This window comes from Octopus sinensis, linkage group LG10, assembly GCF_006345805.1.
Source record: "Octopus sinensis linkage group LG10, ASM634580v1, whole genome shotgun sequence".
In the NCBI taxonomy this organism is placed as follows: domain Eukaryota; kingdom Metazoa; phylum Mollusca; class Cephalopoda; order Octopoda; family Octopodidae; genus Octopus; species Octopus sinensis.
In genome coordinates, this window is record NC_043006.1 from 38,472,301 (window position 1) to 38,487,144 (window position 14,844).

Genomic DNA, 14,844 nt, shown 5'->3' on the forward strand with positions numbered 1-14,844 from the left:
GCGACAAACAAGTAAAATGTTAAAACGATGTGTGTGTAAATATCAATCAGTGCTTTCTCTGTAGATTTTAGCTATAGACAGAGTGGTCTCCCTTGACAAGAGAGTAATCTAGGTGTTCAAAGTTACCTCCCTTATTTAACACCCGTAAAATTAATTCTCATTATGTTACGCATGAATACACACACATTCTGTGATATCAATATACATATATGTACACATACTAAACACATATAGCTATTTCCGTGAAGGCTACGTATATATATGTAAATACACACACACACACATACCTGCGTACATATAATCAATTAACCTTTTTGCTTGTTGGAATGTGTTTAATTGAAATCTTGCATGCTGCACAAGGTTCCAGTCTGATTTGGAATGGTTTCTACAGCTGGACGCCTTCGCCAATCACTCCAAGAGTGTAGTGGGGGCTTCATACATGCCACCAGCATGGTGCCAGTTACAAAACCCCTGCACCAGCCATGACTATGGACTTACTTGGCAAGGCAAGGTTCTCTGCAGCACGGTTGGGGTTATATATAAACAATGACAGGGTTCTTTCAGCTTCCATCTACCAAAACCCACTCACAAAGCTTTGGTTGACATGTCACTTATATCATAAGACATTTGCCGAAGGTACCAAACAGAGTGGTTGAACCTGGAACCATTCAGTTGGGAAGCAATCTTTGTCGTACACAGTTATGCCTGAACCCTATATGTCTTTTTTATTTTATTCTTGAATGTAAGAATGCAGCAAAAATCAACCCACAGAAGAGAAGAGTGCTATGCAGGGAAAACCAAGATGTACCATCTCTAACGCCAAATTCCATAACAACTATGCATCTTACATCTATCGTCCCCCAAGTTACCATCGGGACACACAGCTTTGCAATGTCCTCCGAGCTGCTGCCAGGAAAACAGCCACTTATGTGTTTATTGCAGGCGATTTCAATCATCCTGAGATCGATTGGGAGACCTTCCATTGGCCACAGAGTGCAAACGATTTTGTTGAGCTTGTGCTGGACTCAAACTGGTCACAAGTAGTCACCTCTCCAACAAGAGGTGACAACACCTTGGACCTGCTCTTCACCACAACTCCTGAAGCGGTTATCAATTGCACTACGGAGGAACCTCTAGGTGACTCTGATCATGCTATGATCATCGCCAATCTGGCTCTTGCAGGCAACAAAAACCTGAACCATCTCCAATCTGCTTCCTTCGATTGGAAGAGAGCAGATTGGAACCTGTACCACACTGAACTACAGCACCCAAACTGGCGTGAATTCTACAACTCTGGAGATGTGAATACTATACTCCAGAGTATCCTGGACTCAATATGGGCAGCATGTGCAGCATCAGTGCCACGTAAACAAAAAAAGAAGAACCGCCCCAAAAGGGCAATTTGGGAAACTTCAGCGGTCCGACTTGCCAGGAGGGAACGTCGGACTGCTGAACAGGAATACAGGTTGCATAAATCAGACACCAACAGGAAGAAGCGGAATAAATCCTCCAACCATCTCAAGCAAGTAACAAAAAAAGCAGTGCTTGAATTTGAACAGTGCATAGCAGCCAATCCTGACAGTAAGGTTTTCTGGAAATATGTGCACTCAAAGCAGAGACCTCACTCTCCAGTGGGCCCTCTTCGCAACCCTCACACAAACCAGATCACTGACGACCCCAAGGAATGCGCAGAACTCATTGCCGAGTGCTATGCAAACATATTCACTGTTGAAAGTCAAGATGTACCATCTTCACCATCACTAACAGCAAACTTCATAACAACTATGGAATTTACACCTGCAATGCTGCAACGTCACCTTCAAAATAAGCGCAACTATGCCTCCCCTGGTCTCGATGGAGTTACATACCTGCTTCTCAAACGTGGCAGGCACTTCCTTTTACACCAGCTTTCTATTTTCTTCCAGTACTGTCTCAACAATGGTGCTACTCCGGAGCAGTGGAAAACTGCCAGTGTCATTCCTCTGTTCAAAAAGGGCGACCGCACATCACCTGTCAACTATCGCCCAGTCAGTCTCACTAGCTGTATTGCAAAACTGATGGAATCGTGTGTCAGAGAAACACTCTGGAACTTCTGGAGCTCTCACAGTCTCATCCGACCCTCACAATATGGATTTGTCCCTAACTCCAGCTGCAGTGACCAGCTTGTCGAGTTCCTTGAGGACATTACTCAGATTACTGACAGTGGCTCATGGGTGGATGTTGTCTACCTTGACTTTGCTAAGGCTTTCAACTCTATGCCACACAAAAGGCTTATGGTGAAACTCTCTGCAATGGGTGTGGGGGATGACCTTTTTAACTGGTTGAAATCCTTCATCCTCAGCCGAAAGGAGGTTGTCACAGTTCTAGGACAGCACTCTACACCATATGAGATGTCATCGGGTGTACCACAGGGATCTGTCCTTGGTCCCCTCTTGTTTGTGGCATACATTAACGACATAGATGCCAATTTAAAGAATGCCACAGTATTGAAATATGCAGACGACATCAAGCTGTACCTTGAAATCAAGAGGACAGATCCTGATGTCTACAACTCTTTCCTGCAATCAGACCTAGACACAATGCAGCAATGGATCACAGACTGGCAACTGAAACTGGCTGTGGACAAGTGTACCACCATGCATTTTGGGAGAAAAAACCCTGCGTTCACATACTCCTCCACAACACTGATATCAAGAAATCCTCTTGCGAGCGTGACCTAGGCATCACTGTCAGCAGTGATTTGCGTTGGACAAAGCATATCTCTAAGATTGTCAGGAAGGCCGAGGGTGTCTTGGCATCACTCAGCAGGTCTTTTGTTAGCCGCTCTCCAGCCATCTATTTAAAACTGTATACAGCTATGGTACGACCACACTTGGAATTTGCATCATCAGTTTGGAACCCCTATCTTGCACAGAACATTGACCTCCTGGAATCTGTCCAGAGACGTGCAACCAAACGCATACCCTCCATCAGACACCTACCATATTCTGAGCGCCTTGTTTCCCTGGGCATGGATTCACTGAAGCTCCGGCGTCTGGCGACGGACTTGGTAAGCACCCACAAAGTTATCAACCACCTCACCAACAACAACACTGAACACCTTTTTGATCTCCATGTGTCTAACACACGTGGACATGCCTACAAAGTCAGAAAACAATACAGCTCTCATGACTTTCGGAACATTTTTTCACGCTCAGAGTTGCTGAAGCATGGAATAAACTGCCTGCGTCAGTTGTTGACTGCCATGACACTGCATCTTTTAAGGCCCTCATGCTTTCCGAATCCACCGAAACTACACCTGATTATATATACACTTTAGATGAGTTGTAGTGCACCTGAGCACTGTACACAATTATTATTATTATTATTATTATTATTATTTAATACTGTGACATCACCTTAAGAATAAGTGCAACCATTCTCCTGGTCTTGGTGGTGCTACATAATACGCTTGGAGGAAAAGACAACTGGCAGGGGACTTAGGGGTAGACCTCGAAAGAGATGGCTGTATGATATCCATACTATCAATTGGTCATCCTTGAGAATCTAACAAGGAAACAATGGTGGTTGCTTCTGATAGGACCCTATAGAGAAAGTGCCTGAGGACTCTGCTTCCAGAAATTGCAAGGGGAGAAAATGAATGTAGGATTATATATCACAGTGATAGTACTGGTGCCATGTAAAAGTGTTGGTGATGGTGCTGTGTAAAAAAAAAGTACCTGTAAAGTGGTGACATTAGGAAAGGAATGCAGTTGTAAAACCCTTGCCAAAACTGATAATGGAATCTGGTATGATTTCCAGACTTACCAGCTCCTGTCAAGCCATGCGACCCATACCCACATAGAAAACAGATGTTAAGCGATAATGATGATAATGCTGATATACCGGCATATATATATATATATATATATATCACGTCACGTGATCACGTGATATATATATATATATACACACACACACACATTTCAAAATGTGACCGCGTGTGTACCATTGGGGATTTTTTTTTTTCCTCTGTCTTCCCTTCTCTGGATCTTTCCTTCTCCTGTTTCCGACGAAGAGCTCCGCTCAAAACGTTAAACCCTCCTTCTTTCCTGAGCGTCCAATAATACTATATTTGTTCCACGTCCTCACGTTGTTGTTTTTTTGTGCTTTCTTATTTGGATTAACTCTCTCTCTCTCTCTCTCTCTCTCTATATATATATATATATATATATATATAATGTATGAGTCTCGATCTGGTTATTCTGGCTGGCAGCTTGCCTATAATTATTTGATTTCCACATTCCTGATTTTGAAATTCTAACCCTAAATAACTCTTGCCCTTAAGCATTGAGTAGCTTCGAACTTCTTGCCTGTTCCCATGCACACTACATACAAGCATGCATATAAACAAGCACTTCTACATGCATACCCACGTCTCTCTCTCATCATCATTGTTCTAATGACTACTTTCCCACCTGACATGGATCAGACATGACTATATTTCAGTAGTTCTCTACCGCTAGATTTCTTCTTGATGCTAACCTGAGCAGGTTTCCTAACAAAGTAATAATCCATAAGCCTGCTCATTGATGAGAAGTTCAGATATACTCTTAGAGAAAACTGAAAATAAATGACACTGTGATGCTTTTGTCTACAGGACACCAACATGTCAAGACATGCCAAAAACGCCTGGACTGTGCAATAATGGTGTGTTGCAAGCAAATGATAATCACTATGTGAATGAGGAGACCTTTTATTTACAGTTGCTACACAAGTGTGTGAAGGGGAGGGGAAGTATGAACAATCTGACACACATACACGCATGTGCTTCAGTTGTTAGACTGTGGCCATGCTGGGGCAGTGCCTTCAAGAATCTTTTGGTTGAATGAATCGATCTTAGTACTTATTTTTTTAAGGTCTGGTGCCTATTCTATTGGTCTTTTTACTTTACTGAACTGCTAACTTATAGGGACATAAACATACCAACACCAGTTATCAAACAGTGAGGTAGGTGACGCACAAACACATGATGGGCTTCTTTCAGTTTCTGTCTACCGAATCCACTCACAAAGCTTTGGTCAGCCAAAAGCTAAAGTGAAAGACACTTCCCCAAGGTGTCATGCAGTGGGACTGAACCCAGAACCTTATGGTGCGGAAGTACATGAAGCTCCTTATCACACAGCCATGTATTTTCATGTATTTTTTACTATTCTATTTAGAATTAATTTTGACTGGTTGCCTGCTTGATAGCAAGGTTGTGAAGGAAAGCATCATGTTTCGTTCATCATCCTTTAAACCTGAAGAAGGTCACGCAGATCTTTGTATACCAGATATTGGGATCGTTTATAGCGTATGATCTAAGGAATTACATACCCCCACCCCAAGAAACAACTCATTACAGATAGTATTTGGTGAGATGAGCTTTCATACTGAGACAGCTTGCCTTTTCCAGTAGTTCTTTGTTATGTGTAAAAGGTTTGCAACTTATGCTTAATATTAGACAGCTCAAGAATGACGTTGTGTTTAAGAAACTCACTTGTGGTTTCAAGTTGAGCTTCATTCCACAGCACTGTGGGCAAATGTCTTCTAAGTGCTGGGCTTACCAATGTGTTGTGAATGAATTTGGTGGAGAGAATGAATATATCAAAGGCAACACTCTTTTGGGAAGCTCTAATATACAACTGTGGGTCCCCAGTTTACTATGTAGCATGCATGGACCCTACCCCACTCAAATCTTATATGGACCCCCAGGAGTTATATGGATTCCTTGTTGAGAATCAATGCTGTAGAGGGAGGGCTTATGGGAGCTGGGTAATATGATCAAGATGGGGAACAATAAAAACCTAGAATGAGAGGTTGATGGAGACAGTGATGGTCAATACCAAAGGTGGACAGAAATAAGAGCAGCTAACAGGTGACAACAGAAGCAGTCCAGGGGAGAGTGAGTAATGAATGGCAGGGAGTCAAGGGTTTTGGGTGTAAACAGTTCAGTGCAGTCTCTTATACATGGATCTAGAGGCAAAAAAAAATGATGAGGGCCCTGGTGGTAGTGGTAGTGGAAATTCCCTTGTTGCTAGAGAGCATCACATGTGGTGAAGAGATGAGAGATGCCTGAAATGAGTGGGGAAATGATGGGTGGTTGGGGGCACAAGTAGAGTGATGAGGGTGATTTGATATAGACACTTAAAAACACACACACACACAGACTTAAACATTACATTAAATCTTGCAAAAGTCCAAGAAACTCCCTCAATCTGTCTTCAACCCATCAACAGCACAGAAAGAATGCATTTATATTCTTATTTAACTCACACTAAGGCTTTGTAATTTTAAAATTTATTTTAGTTCTTCTTATACTATGCTGTGCATTACACATCCATCCATCCACCCACATGCATACTCTGCTGAGTGGTTGGTGTTAGGAAGGGCATCCTCCAGTTAAAACCTTGCCAAAACAGACACAGAAGTCTGGTGCAGTCTTCTGCATGGTGAGCTCTGATCAAATGGTCCAACCAATGCCAGCATGGAAGGTGGACATTAAACGATGATGATGATACATAAAGAGAAGGGTTATGAATGACCATGGGATTGCACCTAGAATGTTCCCCTCTGAGGGACAACTCCAAGCAAGGTTGTTTAGGGAAGGCCAGCAGCCGTCCATGCATATCAGCCTCCTTTCTCCACGCCGCCAATTTAAAGCAAGGGAAAGGCAAAAGCCGATACAGCTTAGCACCAGTGACATCGCAACTCATTTCTACAGCTGAGTGACCTGGAGCAACGTGAAATAAAGTATCTTGCTCAAGAATACAACACACAGCATGGTCCAGGAATCAAACCCACTACCTCATGAATAAGCCTGACGCTCTAACCACTGAGCCATATGCCTTCATCATACATACATACATACATACATATATGATATGTGTGTGTGTAAGTAAATGCATGAACTTATCTGCTACTGATGTGAGCCAAAATTTCTTCTACCTTATTCGCTTCCTGTTACTATTTGGCATGATTTACACCATTTGAGAGAAAGAATTAAGAAATAATAATAACAGTGTAGCAACTATGAAACTCGTGTCTTAATTTCTAGTTCTTTGACAACATACCAATTCTAACCCAAATAAGTATGGCTTGTTCAGTCTATAGACAAGTTCCTGATCATTAATTTATACGATGCCGTAACTATTACACTGAATAACTATGATAAATGTATAGCTTCTTCCTTACAGAAGAAAAATCATTGCAATCTATTTTATGTACACCAGACAAATGTGACCTGAATAATAATAATAACAATAATAATAATAACAATAATAATAAAAATAACATTGAAAAATATCTTAGGAATGAGATCCCAGGTTCAAAATTCCCCCAAGACACCTAATGAAAGCTGGAAGGTATATCAGCTAAAATGTTGTGTTAACAACAAACAAGATGAGGACAAATATCCATCTAATGTAAATAATGTTAATTAACGAAGTTAGATTATGAAAGGCAACAAATGAATTAGGATAATTCATAGTACTGGATTGTATATTCTGACTATTTCTCTCTCTCACATTCTCAATCTCACTCTGTATCTCTATCTTTCTCCCTAAATCTCTCCCACTTTTCCTCTCCTTCCTTGTCCTACTGGGGTAGCCGAGTATCTCCTCTATAGCAAGACAACTACCTTTGTCCCTTCTGTCATACTCTAACCTCTCGCCTGGCACACATCCTCTTCCCTCTGTTTTCCATTCTTTCTCTCAACTATCAGGTCTTTCTTTTGCGAGTTGGCAACCCTGCTGGTGCCATTGCCACATAGAAAGCACCAATGCACTCTGTGAAGTGGTTGGGCATTAGGAAAGGTATCTAGCTGTAGAAACCAAGCCAAAACAACAGACAATTGGAACCTGATGCAGCTCTTTGGCTTGCCAGCTCTAGTCAAACCTTCCAACCCATACCAGCATGGAGGACAGATGTTAGATGATGATGATGATAATGAGGAGGAGCAGGAAGAGGATATGTGTGCATGTTCTTGTCTGTATTTGTCCTCCCCACCCATTTGACAACCTGTGTTGGTTTGTTTACATCCCTGTAACTTAGCAGTTTGGCAAAAGAGTATAATAGAATATATACCAGACTACTTAAAAAAACCCAAAAAAACAAGAAAAGCCATGATTAAAACTATAACTAAATTAGATATAATCCTGTCTTTTATCAGAAATCCATCTTAGAAATATGTCAAAGAAAGACTATTTTTTCCTTGCAACAATACAAATAAGTCCATATCTTTTCTTAAACAATATATTAATCACAAACCTATTAGAAGCCATCACCTGTCCCTGGTTTCTCATCATTCATTGCTCATCATTCACTACATTCAACTCTGCCCTCGTCTCTTAACATCTGTTAATCTTCCCTCATCTCTTAACACCTGTTATTTTGCCCATGTCTCTTAGCATCTGTTACTCTTCCCTCATCTCTTAACACCTGTTACTCTGCCCTTGTCTTTTAACACCTGTTACTCCGCCTTCGTCTCTTAACATCTGTTACTTTTCCCTCGTCTCTTAACATCTGTTACTCTGCCCTTGTCACTTAACACCTGTTACTCTGCCCCCCACCCGTCTCTTAACATCCGTTACTCTTCCCTCATCTCTTAACATCTGTTACTCTGTCCTCGTCTCTTAACATCTGTTACTCTGCCCCCCCCCCCCATCTCTTAACATCTGTTACTTTGCCCTCACACTCATATGAAACTAACCATCCTCCCCAACCAGCACATCAAGCGTATTCTCTCTTATCCAGGCTATGTCTGCTCTTATAATCGATGGTCACTTGGTCATCAAATCCTTTGTGGTGTTCAACAATCAACGCCAAGATTAGCTGCTGTAGACCACACTATACCAACGTGTATATGCATGCGACCAGGGGTCATCGTGTGAACTTGTATTCCCACTAAAACTCCAAACAGAAATTCTACACCTCAACAGTGAATGTCAACTATAGCTATGATGTCTGTGCTATCCACAGCCAACTGTCAAATATGGTCAGCTTGTGGGGGTGGACTTGTTGGTCACAGCTGGTCTAAATCACCCTGGGTGAATGCTACCACACATACAAGTATGGTACAAGCATTCTCTCTCTTGTCTTCATTTTGTACTCTGAGTCTACTCAGTTACTTCATCACTCCCATCTTTATCTTTTTCCTAGGTACTCACCCTTATGTGGGTAGCCATGTAACTATCTGTAAGACGTCTCTACTTGTCCATCTGACATACTTCAGCCTTTAGGCACCTGGCATGAAAGCCACCCCTCCCTATCAAATATTCCCTCTATACACTTAGTCTGGGAGGTTTTTTTCCATTTTCTGTTCCTTTTTGTCAAGTAACTTATTCAGTGACCTCACTTGTACCAAGGATGCAAACAAAAAAAATAAAATGGTTATTAAGGGCGTCCAACCATACAAAACATGGCAACGGTGACACTGGCACTTGACACAGCCTTGTAACTTGCTGGATCTTGCCAAACCATCCAACCCATGCCAGCATGGAAAAATGAATATTAAATGATGATGATGCTGATGATGATGATGATGTCGATAATGATGATAATGATGACTGCTAATGAAGGATTTTGTTTAGCAATGGATTAACAATATTTCGTAAGATTAAGTAAAAACATTTACTGTTCGCTGCCATACCAAAAAAAAAAAACAAAAGACTTCTTTGTAACAGAGATACCAAAGAGACAAACCAAAGAACTTTACCGATATAGATTTTTTTATCCGTGTTCAATGAACTAAAGGTTCCAGGTGAACTTCCTTCGAAAACAAACTGGTTATCAACCAACAAGTATCCATCTTGTTTATCCCTGCAATGAAAATTGATAGAAATAGTTTAAGACAAAGTAAAAAAAAAAATATACTTCTTTGCTTTTGTTTTATTTTTTCATGTCAATATTCCAATATTTGGCATAACTGAGAGATTTAAAGATAAGCTTCCAGCATCTTTTAATTGTAATTCTAATGGTAAGAGCAATTTATGTCTTTAAAACAACACAAAAATACAATCCACACTCAAGATTCTTTAGATAAATATATATTTTACTAACATACACATACTCCAGCTCACGTGTACACGCATGCACACAACACACAAACAACAATACACACACAAAATTAGAAGAGTTATTTTAAGCTTCAACTTACATCCTACACATGCATGCACTGTCTCTCTCTCTTTCTTACACAAACACACACATCTTTGCAAGGGAAACAAAACTGGTTATCTTTACACACACACAAACACATATATGTATATATGAATGTAGACTTCAGTTATATTTTTAGCTTTCACAATGTTACAAAAAATATATATGTATGTATGTAGGTATGTAGACTTCAATACACACATACACACACTCACATATATGTATATATGTAGACTTCAATTTTTATATTTTTAGCTTTCAGAACATTGCAAAAAAATAAATAATAATAATAATACAGGCGTAGGAGTGGTTGCATGGTAAGTAACTTGCTTACGAACCACATGGTTCCGGATTCAGTCCCACTGCGTGGCACCTTGGGCAAGTGTCTTCTACTATAGCCTTGGGCCGACCAAAGCCTTGTGAGTGGATTTGGTAGACAGAAACTGAAAGAAGCCCATCGTATATATGTATGTATATGTTTGTGTGTTTGACCCCACCCCCAACATCACTTGACAACCAATGCTGGTGTGTTTACATCTCCATAACTTAGCAGTTCGGCAAAAGAGACCGATAGAATAAGTACTAGGCTTACAAAAAATAAGTCCTGGGGTCGATTTGCTCAACTAAAAAGGCAGTGCTCCAGCATGACCACAGTCAAATGACTGAAATAAGTAAAAGAGTAAAAAAAGAGTAAAGAGAGTTCCCTTTGGCACTTTTGCACAGTCTGTAGCTAGCTTTTGGAAGCTGCTTTTTATAAAGAAGCTTTTAAAGAAAATAAATTCCACAGCATAGATTTTAAAGATATCATGTGAGGTCAGGTATGGCAGCATGTGCCACTGCAGCATGTTGCTGCATTCAGTGTTTGTCAGTATTTGCTTGGGTCATCTTGTGCAACCCTCCAAGTAGTGTCCCAGTTGGTTCCCATCTCTGCGAGATACTTCCTCATCTACTGTGACCATGGGGCATGTAACAAAAAAGAAAAACAAATGTAAAGTTACCTTGTTGAGTCATACCAACTTATAAGGACCGGTTTTGCAGTTTGCATGGTGTATATAGACCCCCCTCCCACCTGGATAGGATGCCAGTCTGTTGCAAGATTACTCATTTTTACCAGCTGGGTGGACTGAAGCAATGTGATACAAAGTGTCTTGCTCAATAGCACAACGCGTTGCCCTGTCCAGGAATTGAAATCACAATCTTACAATCATGAGTCCAACATTCTAACCACTAAGTTACATGGTCTCCACGCTGGCATGTGATCAACCAACATGAGCCATTACACAGGATCCAACTTGGAAATTTTCTCACAGACACTTGCACACACAGTGTCACTTGCTCATGCACACACAAACTCTCTCACAGTCACTTGCTCATGCACACACACACCCACACAACCTTACACACACGCACTCGGGTACATACACACATCATCTTTATAGTGAGGCCTTACCTCTGAACTCGGACAAAGTGCCAACTGCCATCAAAGAAGTTTGTTGCATTGTAAGAAATGATGACTTCACCACTGCCAAGATTGTAGCGGAACTGCAGGATGGATTCAACGAAGCCAATGGCTAAGTAGTCACTGAATGCTGACCTCTGTTCTTTACCCACCCAGAAGAGCAGGCCATCTCTCTTTTCTGGTTTCACCCACATCTGAATGTCGATCTTGTTACCACGGGTTCTGAAATAACAGACATAAGACATGAATTGCAGACATGAGGGAATTACATAATAATAATAATAATGGTTTCTGCTGTAGGCACAAAGGCCTGGAATTTGGGGGAAGGGATTAAGTCAATTACATCGACTCCCAGTGCATAACTGGTACTTATTTAATTGACTCCCAAAAGGATGAAAGGCAAAGTTGACCTCACTGGAATTTGAACTCAGAATGAAGTGATGGGTAAACTGCCGCTAAGCATTTCGTCCAGTGCGCTAATGATTCTGCTAGCTTGTCACCTCACTATTAATGATGATGATGATGATTTCAATAGTATTTTTTCAAATTTTGGCACAAGGTCAGCAACTTTTTAGAAGCAGGGCAAGTTAATTGCATCAGCCCCAGTGCTTAACTGGTATCCATTTTATTGTCCCTGAAAAGATGAAAGCGAAGGGCTTGGAACAGACCTCTGGCCACCAGCTCTGGTCAAACTGTCCAATCCATGTCAGCATGGCAAACATGTTAAAATAAGATAATGATGCTAACTATTGCCCAGTGAGCTCCATCGATAATTGACATCTTTTGTCTCTTTAAACCACTTAATTTTAGTCAATGACAGAAGATTTGTGGAAATAACCACGTTCTTCAGATCATTATCAACCCTGGACATTACTGTTCTGAGTCTTAGGATTCACAGGGCTGTTGCAGGGTGTACCTGTTTACAGCTGAGTGGACTGTGACAACATGAAATGAAAACATTGTGAGGTGATTTAGTATATAGAAACTGTGGGAAGAAATATATATATATGTAAGCATGTGTGTGTGTGTGTGTGCATGCAGATATGTTGGTGCCTCCTTGTCTTAATGATGATCTTTCATGTAGCTGAACAAACAATCCCAACCAGACAGTGTTCAAAGTGCAGGTTGTACTATTCATCCTTTCAGTTGTTGGATACAAAAACATGGTTTGCTAGGCCTCCAGTCAGGTGGTTTTCTTGAGTGACCATCTCACCCTTCTACACCAACAATGCAAGGTTACCCATTCATAGCTGAATGAATTGGAACACCCCTTCCCACATGGTAAAGTGGTATGAATCAGCCACTATAAGGTTAGACAGTCAGTCGTTGTAGGAGTTCAGTAGTAGTAGAGTCGTTGTAGGAGTTCAGTAGTAGTAGAGTCGTTGTAGGAGTTCAGTAGTAGTAGAGTCATTGTATGAGTTTCTCAGTTGGAGTAAGTCAGCTATGTGATATATACGGGTTCAAATTACTGTCAAGGTAGACATTTCAAGGTCATTGTCTTGTACAGCTATCAGCGATAGCATGACAGATGAGTCAAAGATAATAAGACACAGAATACTGCCACAACATAACAGTAGCAACAAGAATATCACAATGCCGACAACAACATACAAGTGGACCAGGATCTACATTATAACAGAATGCAACACCCCAACTACTAGGTCATGTGCTTTCACTGTTATTTCTATAGAATCTGGAAAAGATACCAGTATGAGAAGTGACCAGTGTTGATATATTTGCCAGATCAAATGTTTTCAGTTGTGCCATTTCTGTTTTGTTGGCATCACATTTAAAGAAAGCAGAAGACAATGAGACTAATAAATGTAACAACTTGATTGGCAATTATCTTTTTTAGATGATTGCACAGGAGACAACCATCCTTAACAGCCCCTAACTTTTTGTTTCTGAGATCAGGGTTAAAAGAGCTGCAGCAACTGGAGAGACAGAGAAGATTAATTGGTTCTGTAAGAGAATCTAAACTGACATAATGAGGGTCAACTCCACCAGTATTGTGTATTATGTCGCTGGCTCATTAGAGCAATGATTTTCTCTTTATAACAACAACTGCCTTCAAACATCAAAGAAGCTTGCACTTTGTATAGAAATTATTATATCACAAGGAATACATGAAGTGCACAGCAGAAACAGACACTGAAGTATCTGCCTGTCTTTTGCTTAACTGTTACTATGTATAGCTTATCTCTGATCACTGTGTGGCTTATTGATTCGATGCATGTAGATGAGTGAAGATATGCAGCCTGGTGATCTGAAGATCATGGTTTCAATTTCTGGACTGGCTGGCGGATTGTGTTCTCTTGTAAAACACTACATTTCACATTGCTCTGTGATCACTTTGACATTTGACCTTTGGCACACCATGTCCAACTATGTTGCACCTTGGGCAAGTGTCTCATACTATAGCCTGGGGCTGACCAAAGCCTTGTCAATGGATTTGGTTGACAGAAACTGAAAGAAGCCTGCTGTACACACACACATGTACATATATATACATATTTTTTCCTTGTTTCAGTCATTTTACTGCGACCATGCTGGAGCACTGCCTTTAATCAAATAAATCGACCCCAGGACTTATTCTTTATAAGCTTTATGTTTATTCTATCGGTCTCTTTTGCTGAACTGCCAAGTTACGGGGATGTAAACACACACAAATACATACATACATTCATATACACACACACATGCACATACACACAGATATATATATATATATCATGGGCTTCTTTCAGTTTCAGTCTATCAAATCCACTCACAAGGGTTTAGTTGGCTTGAGGCTATAGTATAAGACTTGCCCAAGGTGCCATACAGTGGGACTGAACCTGGAACCTTGTGGTTGGGAAGCAAGCTTTTTACCACATAGCCACGTCTGAGCATATAGATGTGTGTGTATATATATATATATATATATATATATATATATATATACACACACATATATATACACACACACACACATATATATATATATATATATATATATACACACATATATACATATATATATATGTGCATGTGTGTTTGTGTTTGTTTCCTTAAAACCAGTGTTGGTGTGTTTATGCCCTTGTAAAGAGACCAATACAATAAATACCAAGTTAAAAAAAAAAACACTGGGGTTAATTTATTCAATTAAAAAGAATTCTTCAAGGTGGTGCCCAGCATGGCTACAGTCCAGTGACCAAAACAAGTAAAAG

The 14,844-nt window shown here is 40.5% G+C and overlaps 1 protein-coding gene across 1 annotated transcript in view; it reads right to left on the reverse strand.

Moving 5' to 3' along the window:
- The window catches only part of LOC115216355 (pikachurin), a 700,561-nt gene that overhangs the window by 996 nt on the left and 684,721 nt on the right, over window positions 1-14,844 (reverse strand). The window contains exons 12-13 of the mRNA XM_029785606.2: window positions 11,627-11,857; window positions 9,734-9,837 (exon numbers count right to left, since the gene is read on the reverse strand). Of these exons, the coding sequence (XP_029641466.1) occupies window positions 9,734-9,837; window positions 11,627-11,857 (335 nt within the window). The remainder of the gene's footprint in view (window positions 1-9,733; window positions 9,838-11,626; window positions 11,858-14,844) is intronic.